Below are 14,532 nucleotides of genomic sequence, written 5' to 3' on the forward strand. Positions count from 1 at the left end.
CCTACTCTTCAGACTAAAAATACTTCTCTTAAAACTTCATTTTCTATAGAATTATTATGAATCATTAATATCACACCAGATTTTTGTGATAAGATTTTCTATTATCATTAATTAATTGAAAACATATTTGTTCTCATTTTTCGGTTTGAAATAAATAAATAAAATAATAATAATAATAATAAAATATTTCTTTATTGTTTATTGTTTAAAAATGCATTAATAGCATCTGACTGTTAGAAATTAAATGTTAATTTCTCAACCGTTTTTCTCTTAAAATATTAAATAAATTCAGCTATTTTTTTAACAACTCTAAAATAGCATGAATTTTTTGAATGACAATTTTTACCTTAACTATTAAAAAATAATTGGAAATATAAATTGTTTTTAAAAACTCAAAAAATATGAGTAACTTTTATTAATGTAAAGACAAATTACAAAATTTGATTTGTGTTTTATAAATTGAAAAGAAAACGAGAATAATTTCGAAAATTCAAAACAAAATATTAATTCTATATCAATTATAATTGATTTGATTTATTTTTAATTAAAAAAATTTACAAAATGATGATACACGTTGTTTGCTTAGTCAATTAATAAATAATTACCTTAAATTAATTACTATCAACTTAACTTTTTTAAATAAAAAAAATATTTTTTCAAAAACTTTGATGGAAATAGTAAATTGTTATAATTATTTATTTATTACATAATTAATTAATTATAATTGATTAAAATAATATTTAATTTTGAAAAGAAGATTTTTTTCAATGACGAGGATAATAAGTTCCGTAAATTTCAACGTCAAAATTGATTCCATGTCCGCGTTCGGATTTAAATCGTAGCGTAACATATTGTGCTTGTGGTCCTCCGGCAGTAAGTGCAACGTGAGCACCAGTTCCATCATTTTTGTGATCGTATGCAGCAACTTGTGATATGTAACCAGTAACGTTGAATCTTCTTTCAACGACGACTTTTCTTAACCATTTAGATGGCTCAATAACATTTGTCTTAAACAATAATTTATCATCCCAATGTCTTGCACCAGTTGAAAAATTATGGGATTTATTTTCTGAATATGAATCCACACTTTGAATTCCGTATGACGATACTGTCAATGCCAGAATGAAGGTTGCAATGATGAAAATACATTTTTTCGCTTCCATATTGATTCTTTTTTCTCTCTATTTGTTGGCGAAAAGAATTAAAATTATTAAAAATTATTTATTAGAAAAATAAAATTATTTATTTATTTTATAAATCATTTATTATATTAATTAGTTATTTAGTCAAAAAGTACAACATATGGCAATATTGTCACCATATGTTCTGCTATTTTGAGATCATCTCTAATTTTAAATAAATAAAAAAATTTTTAGATTCTTTCTTTTAATTTAATTATTTTTAAATTTATTTTGCAACAATTAGTAATTAATTTTTATTAATAATTAATAATTAATTAATTTTTATTATTTAGTAATAATTAATTTTTATTATTAAGTAATAATTAAATAATTTTTATTATTAAGTAACAATTAATTCATTTTTATTATTAAGTAATAATTAATTAATTTTTTGTATTGTTAATTATTTTTCATTACAAATTAATTTTAGTTTACTCTTTTTTTAAAATTTAATTATGTTTTTCCTTGCAAAATAATTTTTTCCTAATATTATAGTTTATATATGAATTTAATAAAATAAGTGCTTACGAATTTTTCTTGAATTCCAAAAGTTTTTTGAAACACGAATGTTTTCTTGAGATCTTTCTATTGTAAATAGTTAACGTACAATGAAACTAAACAGTGAGTGTCTTTTATTTAAATCTCATTCTCATCAAGGCGCTATGTTCGATAAGGAAATTATGTGTATTCGTAATAGAAATTTTGGGAAAAAACATTCATATGGTAATTAAATACAAATAAATGAGTAATTTCTATTTATCACCTGTAAATATGATTTTTATTCAGTGAATTTGTCAAAATTTTTTTTAAACGATTACACAGTTTTCAGTGTGTTGAACGATCAAATGAAAGATAACAATTTTATCAGTATAAATGACACGTATAATACAGTAAATTATTATTTCAGTGAGTAATCATTTTCTTTTTTCAAATGAATTTTACAAAATTAGAAAATGATTAATTATCAATTGATGTAAACAGAAATTATTTTTAACTTCTGAGAATAAGTTTCTTAGTTCTTTTGGTTGTCATTTTTTTCTTGTCTGTTTTTTTTTATTTATTAATTAATTTAATTGTATTGTTGTGAAATAATTAATTTATTACTAAACTTTTATCGCCGCACTATTAGCCCAGGTTTCGTTTTAAAAAGTAATTTTCAAGTAAAGCAATAAAAATTATATTTCATAAAAGAAATAAAAAGTAATATATTATAATATTTAAATTATTTTAAATGAAGAATAAAAAATTTTTTTGTAGACAAAATTTCGAAACTTCGGTTAATATTGGCTATGGAAAGGAAGAGTGAAAAAATAAACAGGCATATGGCTTTTTAAGTAAAATTTATCAATTACCAAAACGAAGAATAAATAGAGAAAAAAATATTAATTTGGAATTATTATGAATTAATTACAAATAATTAGTTATCAGTAGTTGATTATAAAAAATGATTTATTAATAAGTGCAAATAATTATTTAGCAATAATTAAGTACAAGTGCAAATAATTAATTTTATTTAGTACAAATTAATAAATAGCAATAATAATTAGTGACAAATAATTAATTGTCGACAATAATTGTTAACACATTTGAAAAAATTGACAATTTGGCATAATTAGCATAGTTAAATTTTTTTTTTTTTATTTATTTTTTCTTTTTCAAATTATTTGCCAAAGAGTTCAACAACAAAGTCGATGCCACGACTCAATTGTGAGACGAATCTCAAACCAACGTGTTGAAATCCAGGACCACCGGAGATAATAACAGCATAAGCACCAGTTCCATCGGATTTTTGATCATAAGCGGCGACTTGTGTAATTTTTGCATTACTAAACGTTATATTAATAATTCTCTCAATTGTAATGATTCTCTTCAATTCTGGACGTATATAAATATAATCCCTCGTCAAATCACTATCACCTGGTAATCTTGAACCAACAATTAAATGATGTGATTGACGTCCAACAGTTTCAATATTTCCTCCATTCTCATTAGGAATTCCCCACGAATTCACTGATAACAATAATATCACCACTATTATCGTGAAAATGAATTTGACAAATGTTTTCTCCATTATTTCAAACATTTTTCTTTCCGAAAAATTATATAGTAGTTGGTTTTTTTTATTGAAAAAAAATCACTGAATATTTTGTATTTTAATTATAAGTATAAATATTTTAATTATAAATCGGTTAAAATTGACTTTTTACAAAAGATATTAATGCAAAAAACAGTTTCTAACTTTACTGAGAATGTACATAATGAAATGAATTTTGTTTTTGAGAATAATTTTTATATTCTGCATTCTTATCAGCTGTGTTTGTTCTACAAAGTTTTTTATTGTACAAAAATAAGGAAAACTGTACTATATCGCAATCAAATGAAATGAAACTTATTATTTGGGGGTTTTTACAAGTTTTAAAAATTGAAAATTTATGTCAATTTAAAAATTCAAAATGGTGGATCCAATATGGCGAACAGTGGAAAATTTTCCCTGCATTCGAATTTTTTTTAAATATGACATTAAATTTGAAAGCAGTAACCCTAAAATGACCCAAATAGACATTTTTAGACGAATACTAAAACAAATTCTGAATTCTAAAAATCTTGGTCGCCATATTGGATCTGACATTTTGAATTTTTTAAATCTGACATTAAATTGAAATTTAGAGAACCCAAAAAGTTCAGTGACTTTAAAATAAAAATAAAATAACACTAAAATATATAAAACTGATTTTTTTTCATGAAATTAAAGGAATCGAATGAAAGTTAGTCATTCGACTTAAAAAACACAAATTTATACACAACGCAATATTATTTATTTATTTTTCTTATTTCTAAATAACTTATCGATAATATATTGTAAAGTTTTCCTTATTTTATAATAACAAATAAATTTTACAAATCAAATAAATCTGATAAGAAATCAGTATATAAGAATTATTCTTTAAAAAAAATCCATTACCTTCTCAAAAAAGTTAGAAACTGTATTTTGCTATAATAAATTTTCACAAAAATTGTTTTTAACAAATTCTAGTTTGATTAAAAGCGGGAAAATTAATATTTTTTCTTTTTTTGCAATCAAGGAAGAAATAAGGTAATAATTAGAAATTATAATTTAATTATTATAAACTGAAAAAATAATAAAACATTCAGTGAAATTTATTTTTCAATAAAAAAAAGCCAAATAATATATAATTTTTTCCTTTGAATGAAAAAAAAGTTGAAATAATGAAGAAAACATTGGATAAATTCATTTTCACGATTATAATTGTGATTTTATTATCAATGAATTCGTGGGAAATTGCTAATGGGGATGGAGGAAATGCTGCAAAACAGAGTGTTCGTTGTAGTAACTTAATTGTTGGTACAAGATCTCCATCTGATAAACTTTTGTGGAGGATAAATGTTAATGAACCACCACAATCAGGGCAATATATTACTATTAATAAACGGTTCAACGTAGACAGAATTCTTACACAAGTCAGCGCCTATAATCAATCACCAAATAATATCTGTGCTTTTCCGTCTCTTATTGGCGGTGGTCCTGGATTTAAATATGTTGAATTGAGATTCGTTTCACAAAGAAGCCGGGGTGTCGATTTTCTTGTTCTACTTTACGTCAAATAAAAATTAATTAAAAAAATAATAAATAATGAATTATTTTAATCATTCTGATTTTGTCACTTTCTAATAAAAAAATGTTCTGTTTTAAATTGTTAATAATTATTTATTAACGATTAATAATTAATTTTTTTTATGTTACATTTTGTAATTCACAAATTTAATTTGTAAATCAAATGGAGGAACCAATAAAATTATAAGATAAATTAAAATAAGAAAAATAACGATTGTTAGGTAATAATAATAATAATAATAATAATAATAATAATAATAATAAAAAAATGAAAGTTAGTAATTTGATTTAAAAAACAAAATTTATATATTACAATTTTATTTATTTATTTTTCTTCCTTCGAAATATATAAAATTCAAAATAACTTATTGATAATAAATATAGTAAAAGTTTTCCTTATTTTGGAACAAATAAATTTTACAAATCAAATAAAGCTGATAAGAATGCAGAATATAAGAATTATTCTCAAAAATAAAATTCATTGTCTTCTCAGAAAAGTTAGAAACTGTTTTTTGCTGTAATAATTTTCACAAAAAATTAATTTTTACAATTTCTTGTTTGATTAAAGACTGGAAAATTAATATTTTTCACAAGTTTATTAATTTCTTTACAAGAAAGGAAGAAATGAGGAAATAATTACAAATAAGTTAATGATTAGAAATTGAAAAAATAAAAAAACACTCAGTGAATTTTGTTTTTTAATAAAAAAAAACCAAATAAAATAAATTTTTTCTTTTAAAGAAAAAAAAAAGTGTAAATAATGAAGAAAACTTGTGGTTAATTCATTTTCACGATTATAATTGTGATTTTATTATCAATGAGTTCGTGGGGAATTTCTAATGAGGATGAAGGAACTACTGCAACTGTTGTTCGTCGTCGTAATCACTTGATTGTTGGTACAAGATCACCAGCTGATAGATTTTTGTGGTTGGAATATATTATTGAATCACCACAATTGATGAAAATTATTACTAAAGAAATAAGGATTGACGTAGGAAATAATAAAAATATTACACAAGTCAATGCATATGATCAAACATCAGATGGTACCGGTGCTTATGCCACTCTTATTTCCGGTGGTCCAGGATTCCAACACGTAGAATTGAGATTCGTTTCACAAATTGGTGGTAAAATTTACTTTGTTGTTGAACTTTATGGCAAAAATTAATTGAAAAAATAATAAATAAAAAAATTTATTTTAATGATTCGACTTTTGCCACTTGCTATAATGGAAAAAGTTCTGTTTTAAATTGTTAACAATTTGGTATTAATGATTAATAATTATTAATCATTAATTAAAACGAATCTATTTTTATTCTATGTTACATTTTATAATTTACAAATGACAGAATTTGTAATCTGTAGAGTTAATGATCTGTTACTATTACTACCGAGAAATTAGTCATTAGACTTAAAAAAGACAAAAATTTGCTCATCGACATTTATTTTTTATAACACAGTTTTCCTCATTTTTGTACGAAAAAAGAACAATGCAAATCAAATAAAGTTGATAAGAATGTAAAATAAAAATTATTCTCTTGTCAAAAAAGTTAGAAACTGTTTTTTCCATTAATAATAAATTTAGTAAAAATCTAAAAATTAATTTTTACTATTTCTAGTTGGATTAAAATAGTACATATTTTACAAGACTATTTCTTTTCCAAAAATGAGAAAATAAAGAAACATTAAATTAAATTAATTAAATTAAATTAAAAGAGGCGAAAAGTGAAAAAAATAATAAAATAATTGATTTTTTGGAGAAAGTTAATTAAATCAGTATTGAAATAATTGAATTCTTGCAAAAAATTTTATTAAAATTTCCAATTAACAATAATTAAATGGTTTTATTACAAATGTTTGAAAATAATAAATAATAATAATTTGTTAATTAGTTAATAAGTGAAGTCTTTTAATGTAGATTCAATTTAATTTAATTTAATAAATTTAATGTAGAATTTGGATTTTTCAAAAATTATTTTTAATTACTATTTACTATTGATATTTTCCTATTACTATTAATTATTGTTAAAATTATTGTTTCCTATTAAATAAGAAAATCGTTTAGAGAACTTTTGAAAAAGACGTACAATAAAAATAATAATTGTTCATTATTATTATTTTCTGTTACTGTTAATTATAAATCATTGAGAGGCAGAGAGAGAAATAAAAAATCATAGTTATGAATCGTTTCTTCCTTGTTATTAAAAATTACTTTATTTACAATAAATAAATTCTTATTAGCAAAATAATAATTACAATTGAATTTTCAAAAAAAGAAAACAATCATCGTTGATAAATTTTTGAACATTGAGAAAATTTGAAGAAAAGAGAGAACACTTTGTTTTCAAATAGAGAGAGAAAAGAATTTTTGTGAATTAAAAATAAAAAAATTAACGTGCATAGAGTTCGACGATAAAATTAATGCCATGTCCTCGTTGTGATTTAAATTTCAATGTGACCTTATCAGTTCCAGGACCTCCTTTAGTAAGTGACGCGTAGGCTCCATTTCCATTTGTTTTTTGATCCAAGGCAGCAATTTGAGTGATTCTCTGGAATTGTGTTGTGTTAAAAGTTTTTTCAACAACCACAACTTGCATCCAACTGGAATTTTTCTGGATATTCTGCCTGAGAACTAATTTATCGCCAGCTAATCTTGATCCAACAATTAAATGATGTGATTTATTTGCCGTTCCTCTTGCATAACGATTATGCTCATTTGGTATCGCATAAGAACTCACTGACAATGCAACAATAAATGTTAAAATGAGGAAAATACATTTTTTCGCCTCCATTATTTTTGTTTCTTATTTCTTTTTTTCACTTGGAAAATAATCTTCTATTTTTGTTGATTGCAAAAATAGTTAATAAACTATTTTTATATAGTTTATAATTTTAGAAGAATTTTCACTTTTTGCTTTTTATAAGTTTTTTTCTTACTGAATGCAACTGCAAGTGCTTTCGTTCAAGATTGTGGCACTTGACTAAAAAGAACAATTTGTTGAACGAGTGCGTTGTTTCCAGTGTTTTATACTTATCGAGCCTTATCTTATTCTTGATTCTTGAGAATGATGCATTATTTAGTCATATCATTTTTTTTAACAATATAAAGAAAAGGGAAAAAATTAAAAACTAATACTTACTTTATTTCGTAATCTGATTCTCGATAATTTTATAAAAGATGATAATTTACTTCGAAATTTTCTTTTGATAGTAAAACTATACTTTAAATTATCACAAACAATATTATTGTAATAACTATTCTTCGAAAAAATAATTTTTATTTTTCCACTTTACATTTTATTTTTTTTTAACATTTATAATTATTATATTTTGTTCGATGCAAAATAACAAAGTCAACTCAAGCAAAAAATAAAATACGTCTACTTTATAATTAGCATTATCCTCAGAACGTCATATAATTAGAAAAACCCTTTTTAACAAAATTCTTCATCATCTTTCTTTTATTATACATAATAATAAAGAATTTGTTTTTAATTATTCAGAAAAATTAATAATTCAATTTACAGTTTGATGAAAAAAAAAATTTTCGAGTCAAAGATAACTAAAAAAATACAAGATCATCAATTTCTTATATAATAAAATAAATGTTAAATTAAATTAATTGAATTAGTTAAATAATTAATTCGTTTTATTCAATAATTTTTTATATACGAAAAATTTATTATTTACTTCTTTACTATATAATTATTATTATCGTATTATTTTTTATTTATAATAATATGTCACAAAAATTTGATTTTGTATTTTCCTGATATTTTTTTGACTTTTAGATAAATTTTTGATTTTTCCCTAATTCCGTTAAAAAAGGAAAATTAAAAAAAATTCAATTTTAAAGAAAGAATTTTTAAAACAAAAATTTGATTTAAAAATTTGAAAAAAAAAATTTTAATTCATTTTTAATAGAATTTTAGAAAATTTAATTAATTCAATAAATTTTCTATTACTTTTTTATAAAAATTAAATTATCTCATGAAAAAATAGGACTGGAATATTTAAAAAAACTAATTTTAAATAAAATTATTTAAAACTTGAATAATTTTTTATATAAATATTTAATTATTATTAATCTCTTCACGGCCATTGAAATTTGCAAAAATTTCATTTTAAAACCTTTTGAAATTCAATTAAAAAGAAATGTTTACTAAATTAGTAATTTTTTTCTTTTAAATTAGTAAATTTTACTAATAAATTTGTGGAAAGTATACTAATAAGTTTCATAATAATTTCTTAATATTAAATAAATAAATTGTTTAGCCAATTATTACTAAATTTATTAGTAGTTTCTACTAATATTTTACTGCTACTTCTTACTAATTTTTACTAATTACTTTTAGTAATTGAAATTAGTAAATATTTTTACTAATTCAATTTTAGAGTAACAATTATTTTATTCGAGTAAATATTAGGTAATCTGACAATAATCGTCAATTTGAATCAAATAATATTTTTTTCAGATGTAAAAAAATAATCTATTTATAAAAAGTGACCAACAAAAGTAAGTGATAATTTATAATCACAAAATAATTAGGTTTCTGGGAAAAAAATCCCCAGATGATAAATAAAATTAGTCCAAAAAGTTAAAAAGACTAAGATATCATTCGAAAATATATATTTTTATCAATATTCCTCATCAACAGGTGTATTGCGATAAAAAAAAACATTTCCTTATTCCACTTTGTATGCATGTGAAAGCATATTTTTATAATAAATGAATTCATTTGTCGAGAATATATTAAAAACAATGTTATTCTTATGATATTCAAATTTTCATTATTACTTAATAAAATTTGTATATCTCAATTAAATTAAAACATTAAATTATGAATTTCTGTAATTCGTGAAACATGATTATCCTACATATCATTAATTTAATCACCTTATCATATTTCCGATAAATTGTAGATGCGATAAAATATATGAATCATACATATTATTAATATTAACATATAATATTATTAAAGAATATAATGTCTTATCATTTCTCAAGGATTAAAACAAAATTTTGTTAATTATATGAGAAATTATTAATTTTCTGTTTCTGAGCACATATTCTTATTCTTCTTATCGAATAAGAAAATATTGAACGGCAATATATATATTATTATTATAATTATTATTATTTTTATATAAAAAATGATACAAAATATAGCAATATTATTATATTTAATAAATAATTTCTAACGCCTGATAGCAGCTTGTTAAAAGCTATCATAATACACGCGGAGAACTACTTAACCCACAAAACTTCTAAGTGCTTTCACTTTATAAAGGGTCTTGTGTTCGCCACATTTTGGCCAAATGCAAATTACATTCAATAAGACGTTCTTATTCTCATTTGAACGACAATGCAATAATTTTCATCTCAAGACATCTAATGACTGTATAATTAGATACTTTTTTTTTAGCGAAAATAACTTTTTCTTTCGCCATTGTCGTATAAAACTATTTTCTTCATCCAAAATTAAAAAGAAAAGAAATTTATAAAGACATTTTTTTAACATTAAATTATAAGTTTTGGTCAACTTTGTTTCTTTAAAAAAAAATTAGGGGTAAGTTTTTTTAAAAATATATAATAAATAATAAATAGTTCCAATAAATAATAAAAATTAGCTTAAATTTAAATTCAACTCACCGAATTGTAGAAAATCTTTTTTGCCGAGCCCCAAAATTATTTCATTTGAAAAATAGTAAATAAAAAATCCATAATTAAAATGAAGTAAATAATAAACTCGCGTAGGTAAACATTTTATTATTTATGTAGACTAACAATTAATTGATGCGCTTTAAATTCAAACTTTTTGACTTTTGTTTAAGCAAAAAGTTTTGTTTGACCCAATGCGAAAATTTCGATTCGTTTCATTTATATATAATATTAAAAAAAACTTCTCTTGGTAAATTCTCTTTTCTTTTTCCTTCATGCTCCTCTTTTTTTTGTTTTTTTTTCTAATTATTAAAACAAGAATAATAATTCTAACAATTTACAGAACTCTCGTACACTAAAACGCAAGCATCGTGGTTTCATTAAACGAAATGAAGAGCGTGCATAGTGAATTTAAGCTTTCATAGTTTATTAACTATTTCTACGAATCCGCGTGCCAGTTTAATTAAAATAGAGCTTACATATAAAATTACTGTAGCTCATCAGACAGACGAGCTTCCTTTATCTATATAATTTTCAATTCTTGTTTGTTCATTTACAATAATAAAAAAAATAATAATCATAACCATAAAAATAGTAATAAATAATAATAATAATAATAATAATAATAATAATAATAATAATAATAATAATAATAATAATAATAATAATAATAATAATAATAAAAACAATAACATTAATAATAATTATTATTATTTGTTACTTTTATTATCATGATTATTATCAAAATAGTATGATAATAACAATATGAAATAACAATAATAATAATAACAATAAAAAATAACAATAATTCCTGCGATTTAAAAAGAAATTAATTAATTTTTTAATTATAATAAAAAATTACAATTGTTAAAAATAAAATATATTATAATAACATTTCCAAAATTGTATGAAACAGAAAATTGAATAGAAGCAGGAAACAAAAAAATAATTAAAAATACTAAAATATTAATTAATATAAATTAATTATAAACTAACTTTTTATTAACTTTTTACCAACTTTTTAAAATAAAATTAGCGATTCTAAAAATAATACAACGTAAAATTTTTTTAATCAAATTTATTTTCATAAAAATAAAATATGAATTGGAATAGGTAGTTTTAATATTATTATAACTAGAATAATTATATATTCTGATACAGGAAATTCAAGGGAAAGTAAGTGATTTTTATTAAAAGTACTGAAAAAAATTAAATTTTTAGAATTCATAAGAAAATTCTGAATTTTTGTGTCTTTTTTGGTTTGCCTCAAAAAATATGAAATTACCATGAATTCTAATACAAAACCTTCAATTTTTTCATTTTCTGCGACAATAATTTCTTTTAAAATAACTTAAATCTTGAGGAACAATCATAAAAAGAAAATTATTCAATGTTGAATGAATTTAATTAGAAATTTTAATGAACTTAGATTTTTGAAAAATTTTGATAATATTCAAAATCTTCTAAAATTAGTTAAATTTGTCAATATACATATTATATTTAATTAAATTATTCAAAATAATGGATTTATAGAAGAATTTCAGTTAAAAACACTAAAAAAAAATTGAATTTTGAAGAAGTTACAAATGATTACAAACATTCAATTATTTTCAAAATTTACAAAAAAATCTCGACAAAATCCTAATTATTATCTTTATAAATAAAAATATTCTTCTTCAAAATTCAATTATTTTCAAAAATTTTAATAAAATTATTGTCAAAATTACAATTATTTTCAAAAATTTTCCTCATTCCAATGATTTTTAATATCTACTATTTTAATAAAATTACCCAAAAGAATTCAATTATTTAAAAACAATTTTAATAAAACTGTACGCAAACGCTTGATTATTACAAATTTCACAGGAATTCAATTATTTACAAATTTTTTATAAGTTTCTTCTCAATAATTCAATTATTTTCAGAAATAATAAAACTCATCGCACAATTTCAATTATTTTTAATACAATTTCAATCTAATTTCTCGAAAAATGAATTATTTTTAAAAATTTTATTGAAATTCCTCAAAAGTATTTTAATTACCTATTTAAAAATTTGTTGATAAAATTATTTAAATGAGAGTTCAATTTTAAAAAACATTAATTTCTTCAATAAATTGAAAAAAAGAGTTAAAAAAAAGAGTTATTGATGTTTTTGAATAATTTTACAATTAAAGAAATTTGTAAATAACAGAACATTTTTTTGAGTAAATTTTTTCCTTTATTTCTAAAAATTAAAAAAAAAACACAAAAACTAACTTCAAACTGCGGACAGAGTGAATAAAATGGAATGAAAGAATATGAAGATTAATATAGTTAACTTGACAAAATATGGAAAATTTTCTAAAACATTAAAATAGAATAAATGTGAATATTATGTATGTGTTAATTAACGTAAATTAATTATAGATTTGGTAAAATATAGAATATTTTCTAAAACATTAATTTATAGAATAAATGAGAATATTTTATAAGAGTCAGTTAAAGTTAAGAGACATTCTTTTTTAAAAGAAAATTAAAAATTAATTCATTTCATTTCTCTATGTGCAAGTGAACTGAAAAAGATTTTAGAATGACAAATTAGATATTATTAAAGAAGTTAATAAATAAAAAGATTTCAATATTTAAAAATTTTTTTTAGTATGAATTAAACGAGAAAGAGAGAATTAAAATATATTTAGTTGATTAATAATAAATAACAGTTATTTAATCAAAAATTATCTGATATTAAAAATTGTAATCTAAATAAATTAATAGTAATGTATGAATAAAAAGAGAGGAAGAATCGAGATTTTAAATTATTTAACTAGTATAATAATTAAATAATATTTAGTATTAATATTAATATTTATTAATATTTATTAATATTTAGTATAATTTTCTTATTATTATCGCTGCTATTAATATGGTTATTTATATTTTTATTATAATATTTTTTTAGCTTTTATTAACAACTAATTAAAAAACTTACATCTATTATCAAAAAACTTTATATTGAAATATGTGAAAAAAAAGAATGTAGTGTTAATTAAAAATTGAAAGAAAGAAAAATAAATAAAGGAGAAAGTTAAAAATTGAGAAGATATAGGGTTGAAAATATTTATAAAAAAAAGTTCATGTAGTCGCCTTGAACGGGATTAATCGGAATATTTAATAACTAACGTAACATGATATAAAGTGTGTACATAAAAGAAGAAATTGATTAGTTCATAGAAAACTTTTCCGTCAATTTTTACAGCGTTCGCAACATGGTTGTAAACTCCATAGGTCGTAACTTTTCTCCAATATTAGTCCATGCAGATTGGCGGTTTACAATAATTCTCTGTATAGATGTATCAAGAATTATACGATCAATTTTTTTTTATTATCTTTCCTACTAAATTATTATTTAATAAGTTCTTTATATTCTATCTTGTGCTTGCAAAAAAAATGTATAATCTACTTTTAAAATTCTATAAATAAATTATTGTTTCGAATTTTTTCAAATTCATCTGTTCAAAATTTTTTTTCTTTGTTATTTATTTATTACTTTATTCATTTATTTATTTACATGTTTACTTATTTACTTATTTGTTTATTTATAAGTTTTCCTATTTTCTTATTTATTTATTAACTTTTAAAATTATTTGTTTGTTTGTGTTTGTTAGTATATTTATTAACTTTTAAAATTATTTCTTTGTTTGCAAAGAAGCAACAATTTAATTTCGAAATTAAAAATATGTAATTAAATTTATTGAAAGGAACAATTGATGTAAATTAATTTTGGTTTCGCATTTTTTTAATTTTTTTAAGATTATAGTCAAAATTAAATTAGAAACTTATAAATAAAATTAAGAAACAAATGCAACTGTAAATGATACTAAAATGAATAGCAAATAAAAAAATTAATTTAAATTTTTTTTAATTAATTAAATTTATTTCCTTCAGGTAATAATAATTAAAACAAAAATTGAAATAAAGGAAAAAAATTGTTGACTAACAAAAAATTCAATATTCTCTTCCATTAACAGCGGATGATATTAAATTTTCCCCAACTTCACTGTTTGTAAATTTTAA

The 14,532-nt window shown here is 20.9% G+C and overlaps 6 protein-coding genes across 6 annotated transcripts in view; 3 read left to right on the forward strand and 3 right to left on the reverse strand.

The window, feature by feature from the left end:
• Positions 1-14,532, forward strand: part of LOC122498355 (cuticle protein 79-like) — a 135,741-nt gene that overhangs the window by 19,551 nt on the left and 101,658 nt on the right. The window lies entirely within an intron of this gene.
• On the reverse strand, positions 679-1,860 carry LOC122498361 (probable salivary secreted peptide). Its single transcript, XM_043606053.1, has 2 exons — positions 1,710-1,860; positions 679-1,181 (listed from the first exon to the last, which is right to left on the reverse strand). Exon 2 carries the CDS (start codon positions 1,161-1,163, stop codon positions 765-767), a length of 399 nt encoding a protein of 132 aa, XP_043461988.1. The 5' UTR covers positions 1,164-1,181; positions 1,710-1,860; the 3' UTR covers positions 679-764.
• Positions 2,759-3,426, reverse strand: LOC122498358 (probable salivary secreted peptide). The gene has a single exon (XM_043606049.1). It carries the CDS (start codon positions 3,262-3,264, stop codon positions 2,842-2,844), a length of 423 nt encoding a protein of 140 aa, XP_043461984.1. The 5' UTR covers positions 3,265-3,426; the 3' UTR covers positions 2,759-2,841.
• Positions 4,151-4,859, forward strand: LOC122498363 (probable salivary secreted peptide). The gene is made up of 2 exons (XM_043606055.1): positions 4,151-4,275; positions 4,402-4,859. The coding sequence occupies exon 2, from the start codon at positions 4,410-4,412 to the stop codon at positions 4,806-4,808; it is 399 nt and encodes a 132-aa protein (XP_043461990.1). The 5' UTR covers positions 4,151-4,275; positions 4,402-4,409; the 3' UTR covers positions 4,809-4,859.
• On the forward strand, positions 5,574-6,041 carry LOC122498364 (probable salivary secreted peptide). The gene has a single exon (XM_043606057.1). The coding sequence runs from the start codon at positions 5,633-5,635 to the stop codon at positions 5,981-5,983; it is 351 nt and encodes a 116-aa protein (XP_043461992.1). The 5' UTR covers positions 5,574-5,632; the 3' UTR covers positions 5,984-6,041.
• On the reverse strand, positions 6,987-7,821 carry LOC122498360 (probable salivary secreted peptide). Its single transcript, XM_043606052.1, has one exon. The coding sequence runs from the start codon at positions 7,605-7,607 to the stop codon at positions 7,206-7,208; it is 402 nt and encodes a 133-aa protein (XP_043461987.1). The 5' UTR covers positions 7,608-7,821; the 3' UTR covers positions 6,987-7,205.

The sequence above is a fragment of the Leptopilina heterotoma genome, unplaced genomic scaffold (genome assembly GCF_015476425.1).
Source record: "Leptopilina heterotoma isolate Lh14 unplaced genomic scaffold, ASM1547642v1 Lhet_148, whole genome shotgun sequence".
In the NCBI taxonomy this organism is placed as follows: domain Eukaryota; kingdom Metazoa; phylum Arthropoda; class Insecta; order Hymenoptera; family Figitidae; genus Leptopilina; species Leptopilina heterotoma.